The sequence below is a fragment of the Cyrtonyx montezumae genome, unplaced genomic scaffold (assembly GCF_038088225.1).
Source record: "Cyrtonyx montezumae isolate F1298 unplaced genomic scaffold, pur_monq_1.0 scaffold_30, whole genome shotgun sequence".
NCBI classification, from domain to species: Eukaryota; Metazoa; Chordata; class Aves; order Galliformes; family Odontophoridae; genus Cyrtonyx; species Cyrtonyx montezumae.
The window spans coordinates 4,140,232-4,153,019 of record NW_027072035.1 but is presented as its reverse complement, the minus strand read 5'-3'; the positions used below and the strand labels follow the sequence as shown (position 1 = coordinate 4,153,019).

Genomic DNA, 12,788 nt, shown 5'->3' with positions numbered 1-12,788 from the left:
TTCTGCCAGATGCTTCTCCCAGTGCTTGAATGTCCTGCCACCCATTGCTCTCAACGTGGTTTTTAACAACCCGTTGTAGTGCTCGATCTTACCAGCAGCTGGTGCATGGTAGGGGATATGGTAGATCCATTCAATGCCGTGTTCTTTGGCCCAGATATCCACAAGAGAATTTTTGAAATGAGTCCCATTATCGGACTCAATTCTCTCTGGAGTGCCATGTTGCCATAGGACTTGTTTCTCGAGCCCTAAGATGGTGTTTCAGGCGGTAGCATGGGGTACTGCGTATGTCTCAAGCCACCCAGTGGTTGCCTCCACCATGGCAAGCACGTAACGCTTACCATCGCGAGTTCGTGGCAAGGTGATATAATCAACCTGCCACGCCTCCCCATATTTATACTTTTCCCATCGCCCTTCCTGCCAGAGAGGTTTCATCCTCTTGGCCTGTTTAATTATGTCACATGTGTCACAGTCATGGATAACCTGTGCAACGGCATCCATAGTTAAGTCCACCCCTCGGTCTCTAGCCCACTTATAGGTTGCATCCCTTCCTTGATGGCCTGAGGTCTCATGGGCCCACCATGCTAAAAATAGCTCTCCTTTGTTCTGCCAGTCCAAGTCGATCTGAGACACCTCAATTTTGGCAGCTCAATCTACCTGATGTTATTTTTCTGCTCTTCAGTAGCTCAATTCTTGGGCACATGAGCATCTACAAGGCGCACCTTTACACCCAACCTTTTTGTTCGGGCAGCAATGTCTTTCCACAGTTCAGCAGCCCAAATAGGTTTACCCTTCCGTTGCCAGTTGTCCTGTTCCCACTGCTGCAACCACCCCCATAAAGCATTTGCCACCATCCAAGAGTCAGTATAAAGATATAGCATGGGCCACCTCTCCCGTTCAGCTACATCTAAGGCCAGCTGGACAGCCTTTACCTCCGCAAATTGGCTTGACTCTCCTTCTCCTCTGGTGGCCTCTGCAACTCGTCGTGTGGGGCTCCACACAGCAGCCTTCCATCTGCGATGCTTCCCAACGATACGACACGATCCATCAGTGAAGAGGGCATACATCTTTTCATTCTCTGGTAGTTCATTATATGGTGGGGCCTCTTTAGCACGTGGTATCTCCTCTGATGGGGATGTTCCAAATTTCTTGCCTTCAGGCCAGTCCATGATCACCTCCAGGATTCCTGGGCGGCTGAGGTTCTCCATCTGAGTTCACTGTGTAATCAGTGCAATCCACTTACTCCAGGTGGCATCGGTAGCATGATGGGTGGGGGGAACCTTTCCTTTGAACATCCAATTCAGCACTGGCAGTCGAGGTGCCAGGAGGAGCTGTGTCTCAGTACCAATTACTTCAGAGGCAGCCTGAACCCCCTCATATGCTGCCAAAATCTCCTTCTCAGTTGGAGTGTAGCACTCCTCTGAACCCCTGTACGCTCTGCTCCAAAATCCAAGGGGTCGGCCTCGGGTCTCCCCAGGGGCTCTTTGCCACAGACTCCAAGTGGGACCTTTCTCTCCAGCAGCAGTGTAGAGGATGTTTTTCACATCCTGTCCCAACCGTACTGGCCCCAGGGCCACAGCATGGGTTATCTCCTGCTTAATTTGCTCAAAGGCCTGCTTCTGTTCAGGACCCCATGCAAAATTATTCTTTTTTCGAGTCACTTGATAGAGGGGGCTTACTATGAGGCTGTAGTTTGGGATGTGCATCCTCCAAAAACCTACTACACCCAGAAAAGACTGTGTCTCTTTCTTGCTAGTGGGTGGTGACATACTGGTGATTTTATCAATCTCATTTCCTGGAATGTGACGACGTCCATCTTGCCATTTTACTCCCAGGAACTGAATTTCTTGGGCAGGTCCCTTCACTTTGTTCCATTTAATAGCAAAACCAGCACCCAGAAGAATTTGGATTATTCGCTCTCCTTTTTTAAAAACTTCCTCTGCTGTAGCACTCCACACAACAATGTCATCAATGTACTGGAGGTGCTCAGGTGCCCCACCCTGTTCCAGTGTGGTTTGAATCAGCCCATGGCAAATGGTTGGGCTATGCTTCCACCCCTGGGGCAAACAGTTCCAGGTGTACTGAACGCCCCTGCAGGTGAAAGCAAACTGTGGTCTGCACTCTGTGGCCAAAGGAATAGAAAAGAATGCATTGGCAATGTCAATGGTGGCATACCACTTGGCTGCCTTTGACTCCAGTTCATACTGCAGCTCCAACATATCTGGCACAGCTGCACTCAGTGGAGGTGTGACTTCATTCAGGCCACGGTAATCTACCGTCAGCCTCCATTCTCCACTGGCATTATGGACTGGCCATATGGCTGTTAAATGGTGAGTGAGTTTTGCTGATCACTCCCTGGCTCTCTAGCTGACGGATCAAGTTATGAATGGGGAGCAAGGAATCCCTGTTGGTGTGGTACTGCCGTCTGTGGACTGTTTTTGTAGCAATTGGTACCTGCTGCTCTTTCACTTTCAGTACCCCCACAACAGACGGATCTTCTGACAGGCCAGGTAAAATAGACAGCTGCTGAATGTTGTCTGCATCTACAGCAGCTATTCCAAAAGCCCATCGGTATCCCTTGGGATCCTTGAAATGTCCCCTTCTGAGATAGTCAATACCGAGTATGCATGGAACCCGCTGTCCAGTCACTATGGGATGCTTCTGCCAGGTTTTACTGGTGAGGCTTATTTCTGCCTCCAACACAGACAGTTCCTGAGAACCCCCAGTCACTCCAGAAATATGAATCATTTCTGTCCCTTTATAACTCGAGGGTATTAGAGTGCACTGTGCACCAGTGTCCACCAGTGCCTTATATCTTTGTGGCTCTAATGTGCCAGGCCATCTAATCCACACAGTCCAATACACCCTATTATCCCTTTCCCTCCCCTGGCTGAGGGCAGGGCCCCTCTACTGGCTACCTGCAGTGACGGGAGCAATTTCATTGGTGGCTGATCTCTGCTGTAGTTCTCTCACCCGTGCTCACAGTGCAGGAGTGGGTTTTTTATGCCACTTCCTCATGTCCTCTCCGTTTTCTCATAAGAAGCTCCACATGGCCACACGTGACATGATGTTACTGCTGTCATTTGCTCGTGCAGAGAGGCGGTTGCCTTTGGTGGCCGAGACTTTCAACAGTTTGATCAATTGCTTCATCAGATTCTTTGGGTCATGCTCATCTTCATCAGGTGTTTCCAATACTGACACAGGTTCATCCCTATTCATCAGTAATTACAGTTCCTCCAGTATAGTTTTCTGTGTCTTCTTCATTTCACCTACTTCTTCTGCTACTATTGCTGCAATGGAAGCATGTGATGGTGGAAACTGTTGTTCAAAGTTTTGGAGTGTAATAGTCAATTCATAAACTGGGAGTCTTCTGTCTTGACCCTCAAATCTATGGAACGTTGCTACCAGTGTACTTGCGTACCTCTCTGGTGCTGTTTTTGAGAGCTTACGATATACATCAGGTGTACACCTTACTCTATCAGGATCATGGTCCTGGTGTGGATTGTTAGGGATGAAATTGGGATCATACAGCATCTCTACTACGGCTGTTTCTCTCAAAAATTGGATGCCTTTCTCCATGGTGTTCCATCTTTCCACTTTAGGCTCCAGATCATCTTTGTAAGGATATCTATCCTTTACAGCCACTAGTACTCGTTCCCAGAGGGTAGCGACTCCATTCAGACATCTGCCAATTCCTCTGTCGATAGCTGGGTCTCGAGCAACGCTTCCCAGTTGGCGGGCTTCGCTGCCATCTAGGGACACGCTGCTGGCACCGTTGTCCCAACACCGCAGCAACCAGGTGACAATAGATTCACCCGAGCGCCGTACAAACTCCTTTCTTGAACCTTGTATTTCAGTCATCTTTAGGGGCCGACGAGTAGTGGTAACAGTGACTCCATCATCATCGCTGTCTTCTCCATGTCTCTCACTTTTCTTAGTGGCCTTTCTAGGTGGTGGTAGTGGTAGTGGTGCTGAGGAGGGCCCCTCGCCTGGATCTTCCTTTTCTTTCTCTGCTTCTTCTTTCCATTCTAGGTGCGAGGACGGCTGTGTCCATTTCTGGCCTTCCACACGGGCAACTGACACTGATGCCGGTGCTTCCTGTGATTGGTCAGGTCTAACTTCGAGGTTTTCATTTTTGCTTTGGACCTTGGTTTGGAAACCATTTCTCTCCAGAATATCAATTATATCAACCAAAAGCTGTGAGCTTACGTTAAGGAAGAACTTCAGGGGAAGCACACGTGCTGAACCTCCACAGCAGCCCAGAGGAACGTGCCCAGGTAGAGCACCGCCTGGCATCCGGTGCGGAGCTCCGCCCCTCTGCTGCTCCCACAGCATTAACTCCTTCACTGCTGCGTGATGCTCTGATGTGGAATACCGGCATCAACACCACAAAACCACAACAGTTAATCAATACGTGACTCTCAATCTTTTTCTTGCACAGCTTCAAATGTCTTTCAACATCAACATACCGTGAAAGAGATATTCCATAGTGGAAAGGACTCATGAAAACCACAGCCCAGATCAAATTTAAATTTCAAAACTTATCAGAAAATATTCACATCAAATCCATATGGCTATTTTGGATCCTGGTAACAGTTCATAAAAAGCCTTTTCAAAATCCATCTGCAGACATAACTAAATTGCTATAATAAGATATAATGTGTGCTGAATTTCCAGTTCAAACAAAAGCTTTTGGAGGGTGCAAGGGTTGAGAGGAGGTAGGAGGAGTGGAATAAAAGTGCCAGATGCAAAGGTAAAACTCCATGTCAAAATAAAATACTCTGAATGACTGAGTCATCAATGACAATACCAAGAGTAGTTGAGACACCATTTGATCTTCAACTGCTTTATAAAAATCCAAACATTTTGGAAGTAAACTTAAAAGGCCACCCTTAAAGACTAACATAAAGACAGTGCATTACTCGAGCACTATTCTCAATCCCAACTTATCCACCATCAGAATATAAATTTGTTATAAAGACTATGATCCTTGAGCGCAACAGCCTCTATGATCCATCTACTGAGTGAGACTAGCAAGACCAAGGATTGGAGTTCCCACAATAGGATGAGTTAAAGCGTCAGTCATCAAAACATGATCCAACATCAGAATCAAAACACTTAGTTATCTGCCTTGTTGCAGCTACACAATGTCTACGTGGGCCAGCAGAAAACTATCAGGACCATCACCTATTTGTTTCAATGCATGTTAGCGTAGATCCTGGCAAAAAATCCAGCAGCACACCTAAATGTAGAAGGAATAGACAGAATCAAGGCTTTACAGAAAGTATTCTTAAACTGTCATATTTTACCTCTTGTGTAAGCAAGATAAAAAAGTAGATATGAGAAAGGGTCTATTTGTCTTGTCTTAACTAGAACAGCACTTATATTAGTGGCCTTTTTACCCAAGATAAAGGGGTATTAGGTCTGACATATCTTACCTGGGCAGTGGTTTACGTACTACCACCACTTCTGTTCTTGCAATTCTATACAAAGAATTCACCATCTTTAAGCTGCATTAAACCATGCAGAATACCACATGAATTCTGCCATATTATAAATATAGCTTCCTTTTCATTATCTGAGGCATGAAAACTTTAATCAGTAATGAAAGTAAGCATAAAAAGAGTAGGAATAGCCCACAAAGATTAGTAAGTCTCAGTTTAGTTTCTTTTCAAAGCTGAACAGAGAACAGTTAACCAGGAAGCAACACAGTAATTTTTTGCTGATGCAAGCAGGCCCTGTCATCTCAGAGTATGCCGATACAACACTGCATCAAGAAAACCATGAAGCCACAACTATGACAGTCATCACCCAGTACTTCCAGTAAGAAAAGCACCAAGTCAGTGTAGTGCCACTACATTATTAGCCAGTTTTGCACCTGAAACCAAGAAGTAGCTACACTAATACGAGTACCTGAATGACAATGTGGACTCCATTTTGCCGAAATAAGGATGTCCTTTGAGCACCATGCTTCTTGGTAAGTACCTTCTAGAGATCCATATCCCAACCTCCAATATTTTGTGATGATGTTTTATTCCATGAGCTTGCCTACTGTCTGACTGTGGGCCTTAGTGGAGCAGCTAACTAAGCAAGCTAAGTTATTTGCTTGCAGACGTGTAAGAATCAGGCCAAAGACAACATGGTACAACCCACACTGAAATAAAATAAGGGTGTTTAAAATGCATTTCCGTCCACCCTCACAGAATTCTAACTTCCAGGAGCTTCCAGTTCAATGTCATCTTCACACAGTTATCCTCAGAAGTTTCAACAGTGGCAAAAATTGTTATCTATGGATAGCCACACCTGTTGTCAAACTAAGCTCTCTTTTGCCCCACATACTAGCTAACAGAACACTTCAATTCCCATTGAATAAACTATGAGCAATGTCAGAAGCATATTTTCATCACCCTTTCTGCTGGAAAGTTATGGCCACAGAGAAGTGTGAACTTCCAACACTATGGGTATCTCAGCTACAGTCTGTGGTGTAAAGCACAGGGCCTGTCTTCCCTACTCAAGAGCCTTATGGGGCAGACTGACAAGAAAATCCTCTTAAGAAGGAGAAAGTAAAGAACACTTCCCAATTGTACTAAAGATAGACTCCACCACATTTCCCCGTCAGTTCCAAATATTTTAACTACTTCACAGAGTTCTAAAGGTCCCTTTCTTTACCTTCCTTGGGCAGGAGTAATGACAGAGAGCTCTTGGCAACTGGATTCACAGTAAATCCAGCCAAGAATTCCCCATCCTTCATTAGTCCTACATCGCAAAGCAACAAGATATTTCGAATTTTATAAATATTGTGGAAAAAACATTAACTCTGGACTCATTATGACACAGAATCACAAAAACGGTTGAGGTCAGAAGGGACCTTTCGAAGTTGCATAGTCAGCCCCTGCTTGAGCAGTGACATCTACAGCAGGTTAACCAGGACCATAACCCACCTGTTCTGAAGATTTCCTGATCTTAAAATACAGAGTTAAACAAGCGTATGACTGTAAAAATTCAGTCACTGATGAAGGACAAAACCTTCCCTGAAGCAAAGAGTTACTTCTCTGCATTCTCATAAAAGGCCTACATGATGTACCTGTGAGAGATTTGGGTGCAGTTCGACCACAAAAACCTCTTTTTTCTGTTAATAGTATAAAACATACTAACAATTATATGATACCATATTTACCAACACTGAAGTGTATAGAATATTTTCTATTTATACTAGCATCTTGCTCAGTAATTTGTTATCTTGGCTGATTCCAGTCTTGAAAACACTCTCAAATTTCAAACCATTTCCCCAAGATCTTAAAACATTACTAGGAAACTTCCTACACACAAGACTCAAAACAACTGTGATATATCCCAATCTTCAAATGCAAAGACATACTATACTCCCCTATCCTTACACCCTTCTTAAGTATGCAGACAACACAAACAAAATACTAGTTTAAACAGAAGATAAACGATCTCACTGACGCTTTGAATGTTAAAGGGTTACTTGCAAGTAAGATCTAATTCAAACTGAAAAAGGAAGCATTCTAAAGCCAAGAGATTAAAAAAAACAGAAAACAGAACAAGTATTAGTAGCAAGACACTAAGAAAAAAAATATCCCAAACAATCCTACATATAAATGATAAATGTGCAAGAATCAGATGTGCCAAAATAGATCCTGAAATGAATCTCTCTCACTGGCAAAGATCTCAAAAATCAGAACTGTAGTACACAAGAAGAAAAATCTTTAACTTGTTCTGTTGATTACTAAAGAATTGCCTGATTTTACTCATTTGTAGGGGCTACAGAGAGCACACCACACAGCATGTACTAGGTTCAGAAGAATAAACCAATGGTAAACTGTGAGTGATTTCTAACTGTGTTTTGTTAAAATTAAGACTTTAGGATGAAGATTCTGACATTCTCTCTGAACACCATTGGTATGTGTTGAATGGTTGGACTAGATGATCTTATAGGTCCTTTCCAACCTTATGAACTTATGAACTTATGTGACCATCAAAATACTCAGCAGGCTGATTACTGGTACAGTTATATTTGTAACTGGATTTACCAGAACATCTAATAACATCTCCAGTCACATTTCATCACTATCGAGGAAATTTATTTTAGTTTCATAGAAGCACCAGAGAAGCATGATGATCCTGTAGTAGTGGGGAGATTTCATAGGATACTTAGAGCAGAATTTATTCTAAGACTTTGAAACTACATGCACAAATACATTTTAGACATGTTACCACAAATCTTCCCATGAAGATGAATGGGTTCTCAACAATTATAGAGATCAAAAATGACTGCAGGATTCAGCTTCTTATTTCTTTAAAGGTAAAGAAAAAAAATCAAACAAGTGAAAAATAGAAGTGTAATAAACATTTAATATCTCAATAACTCACCTTCAGACTTCAACTTCGTAAGAACAAAAATCAGGTAGTTGTTGAAATCTGGATACTGATTCAGTTGTTCTAGTTTCTGAAGTGAGAAACTGTTAAGGAGAAGTCAAATCTTATACATGCAGCATTTATAGCTTTCTGAATGAAGTTATTATTACATTTCTGAACATTTCAAACAATCGTATGTAAAACCTTAAAATATTCGGAGTAAAAACAAACTGAAAACAGTCTGTAGTCCTTGCACTGTAGGAGTATATTGTAGTTGTGAAACCTGGAAAAAAAACCCAAAAGACAGAAAAAATACAACCTTTAAAGCGCTTTTGAAAACACTAAAAATGCTGCTTCTGTACAGTTTCTAATTTCAATAATTACACTCAGAAGCTAAGCTGAGACAGAATCTCACAATACATCGTTTTTCTCCATCATAAATAAAAGTACTCCAGCATTAAAGCACAACAGCTATCTATGATTCTGATGGTGAGAATTGGTTTAATTAAGTGGACAGATATTTGCATCAGGAACTTATCTACTGTCTCTTAAAACAAGTAATACAGAACAATTCTTCTGCATATGTATTTATTTTCTAGAGCACTGGCTCCCTGAATGAGCTTCTTACAACAGTACCAAAGTCTCCACTATATCCTTGTGGAAACTGAAGGAAGAATTTTTTTTTTTTAATTTTTAAAGGACTGTTAAGGCATTCAGTTATTTTTCTGACATTTACTCTATCATCTGCTGCTGCTTGGCTTGAACAGGACTTCTCAGAACAGCATTCTCTTTAGAATCTGTTCTCATATCCTGGTATTAATTGGTGTTCTGCTCGACAATAGTATTTTGAGTCATAAACATGCAGCATCATCTTCAAATCATACTGATGATATCTAGAAGCGATAAATATGACATTTAGCAAAAAATATTTTTCAAAAAAGAGTATTTATTTCATATGCATTGACTTTACTAGCTGTTTAGCTGAATTGCTAAGCATTATTAGTAAAACATTAACCACATACATTTGTTGGGATGTGGTGACCCTTTAAAACTCTTCCAGTTCTAAAGAATCTGTTTCCTTACAATGACCAAGTAGTCCACCTAGTCTCATAGGTGATATATATAAAAACTTCATTTTTAGATATTTAGGCTCCTTACATCAAGCAATGGCCAGAGAAGCCTGTCTGACTTAAGATTAATGCATACTCATCATAGATACAAGGTCATCTGCTGTGAAATACACAAGCGATGAATATAAACAGAAAGGATGGTCAAGCCAAGTGAAAATAGTATTGAACTTCCCACATGACCCCTAAGAAATACAAAATACACACCCAGAGATACTTTTTCTTTTTAGCTTCTATACCGAAAATCTTTCAGAAGCAAAAAAGTAGGGTACCATGCCTTGTAATTTTTTCCTCTTCTACTCCAAGCTTCAAAAACATGACCACCAAAACAGTATGTCAAATAATACTAACGAGAACAGATTGCACTGGCTCAAATACAAAGCACAGAAAGAACTAGAAGTGTTAAACAAGAACTTAACTAATCAGTCAACTAATCAAGTAAGAACTAATAGGCCATATTTTCCACTAAAACTTCTTCACCTGCAATTTTCCTTTTTTCTCCCTCCAAAAAAAAAATTTCTTCACCTGAAAAGTGTCTGAAGGCCTTCCTGATTCCTAACTTTATTAACAAAGGGCTTTGGTTAATCTATGCTCCCCACTTCATTACAATTAGGTTCTAAGCATCTAAATGTGTTGAAATTGTGTCATGAAGTATAAGACAGTACTCCGATAATCTTAAATTAAGGACTGAAAGTGCTTTAAATTTGAAACCATTAATGACCATCCAGCTTGGGCATGCTGCTAAGTAGCATCCTACAATTCAAGAAACCATCCCAAAGGTTTGTGAAAACTATTTCAAAGGATATTACTTAAAGTTACAACTCGCTGCCTGTGAATAAGACATTAAACTTTTTCTAAATGGTAGCATAACACAGTGATACAGTGTGCCACTCCTCTAACTTATGCAGGCCAGCATAGGAGGAAATCTTTGAAATCACAGGTATCTCTACACAGCAGGAAATTACCACTGCCACTTAAGGATTTAAAAAATCAGTTAAAAGCATTTTTACTTAATTTCTACTCATCATTCAGACAAACAGAATACACTGTGATGCCGATCCCGCACCTACTCAGCTATGTTTCAGAACACAAAGCAGATGCTATTATTGTTATTATTATTCGGAAGCAGAGCATTAAATAATCATTTTACACTAAATCTGCTGTTGCTATAAACAATTCTATATCTGAAATACTAAAGAAGAACACCTGTTAAAATTTGAGGCATCATTTAGCCACACTGTAGGATTTTCCAAAGGCAGCAAAAGCATCTCAAAAATCTATAATACAGCTCAAAAAACATGATGATCAAGATTAAAAATAACTTCACTTTTTAGATAATAACAGAAGCTGTTCTACATTTGACTTTATCTGTTAGAAAAACCTAAAGGCTGAGTTAATTTGGCTTCAAGACAGAATCATTTTTAAAATAACCTTATATACATTTCCCCTTACTTACATGAATGAATTGTCTGCTAAGACCTTGAAGCACATGCCGTAAGTAAAAAGGAATCATGATAATAAACTCATACGCCAGGAAGACTTCTTGGTATTTCAAAGCACTTACACAGCCAGCTCAGGGAACAAGAATCAACAGACATCTTTTAAGAGCTGCTTCTATTAATCTAAATTTTCTTCTCTTTTTTCTTCTCTTTTCCTTAAAACCCTGCTGTTTCATCATTTCTAGCATCAAGAGACATGAGGGGCAGAAGAAAGCATCCGAAACAAAACCCACCACACACAACTGACAAAAAACGCCCTGCAAATTGGCCCAAGAAGGCGCAGACAATCGATCGTTCCCTTCTTGCTAATTTCTCGGAGTCTAACAACACCAGCTCAAGCTCCCAGGCAGGCAGGAACGTCCCCACCCGCAGCAAAATGCGTATTTTACGCCGGCGGCGGCTCCAGCAAGGCCCTCCTGCCCTCAGCGCAGGCTTTCGACCCGAGCCCTTCCCGCGGGGGATGGGCTCGGGAGGCCCCGCCGCGGCACGCAGCCGGCGGGTAACCCTAGGCGGGAGGCGGCGCAGCGCGGCCTGCCCGTGGTCAGCGGCCCCCGGCGCTCTCGGCGGGATCCGCCGCAGCGAAGGCCGCGCTCCCGCCCCGTCGCGGCCGGGCGCTGGCAGCGGCCCAGCGCGGGGTAACCCAGTAAAGCGGCAGACACCGAAGCAGCCGCGCCAGAGAGAGGGCTTTAAAAAAAAGCGGCGGCCTTTGGCGTCGGGCTCGCAACAGGTGCCCGGGCCCGCGGCAGGGCACGGCGGCCCAAAGGCTCGCAGGCCGCTCCGGCGGTTCAAACGCCGCGCCACGGCCGCCCGCTCCGGCGGAGGCTCGGCCCACCGCAACGCGGCGGCCCCCGGGCAGGCCCGGCCGCCGCCGCCGCCCCGTCCCGGGCGCCCCACAGGCCGCGCTCCCCGCCCGGCTCCCTCGCCGCCCGCCCGGGCCGCGGCGGCCAACCCCGCTCCACCCGCCCCGCCCGGCGGAGGCCCCGGCGAAGGATACTTGTTGCACGGCTCTCTGCGTGGTGGTATCCGGAGACTGCGATTCCTTCAGTAGCTGCAGGATCTGCTGGAGCCCCTGCTCGTCGGGCTTCCACTCGTACTCCATCTTGGCTGCCTGGAAAACAGGAGACAACAGGCGGCCGCGGTGAGCGGTGCAGCGGGGCCAGGCCGCGGGAGAGAGGGGAGGAAGGAAGGAAGGAAAGAAAGAAGGAAGGAAGGAAGGAAGGAAGGGTGGGAGGGCGGACGGACGGACGAGAACGGAGGGAGGGCCTAATGCGGAGCGCCAACCACCCCGCCTTCCCCGAGCCCCAGCGCGGCCCCGCACCAGTCGGGCAGACGGCACCAACCTGCTCCCTTCGCCACCCGCCGAGAGTCTGAGTCACGACCAATTTGTAATCTTGCCAGAGCCTCCGCGCGTCTTCTGGGTCCTAGTGCCGGGCTCGCCTCCGCCCGCCCGGGCTGCCTCGGGCCCGCCGGCGCCTTCGTCAGCCTTCCCCCGGTGCGTCTCACGCCGCCAGGAGCCTGCAGGCGACAAAACACGGCCCGCCTCAGTCCCGGCCGGCACTGCGCCGGGGCCCCGAGGCCGGTACGAGGGAGGGGGGGGGGGAGCCCCGGCAACCTCGTGGCGCTCGGGGTAGCGGTGCCCGGCCCCTCGGGACAGCTGCGGCTGGCGGCGGGCCGGGAGCGGCCGCCCACGGAGGAAGGAGAAGCGAGGCGAGAAAGCAGAGCCGGCAGCGAGGGACGGGGTACCTGCCCGCCATCTGCTTTCTGCCGCGTGACTTGGTTTCACGCC

General features: G+C 44.9%; 1 protein-coding gene across 2 annotated transcripts in view; it reads right to left on the bottom strand.

The window, feature by feature from the left end:
• TNPO1 (transportin 1) overlaps window positions 1–12,788 on the bottom strand; it is a 78,611-nt gene that overhangs the window by 48,275 nt on the left and 17,548 nt on the right. The window contains exons 2-4 of one of the 2 annotated variants that reach the window (XM_065744197.1): window positions 12,343–12,517; window positions 11,997–12,110; window positions 8,392–8,467 (exon numbers count right to left, since the gene is read on the bottom strand). In XM_065744197.1, the coding sequence (XP_065600269.1) occupies window positions 8,392–8,467; window positions 11,997–12,101 (181 nt within the window). In that variant the 5' untranslated portion in view covers window positions 12,102–12,110; window positions 12,343–12,517. Of the gene's footprint in view, window positions 1–8,391; window positions 8,468–11,996; window positions 12,111–12,342; window positions 12,535–12,788 lie in introns of those variants that run through there. The other variant, XM_065744198.1, reaches the window with a different exon arrangement.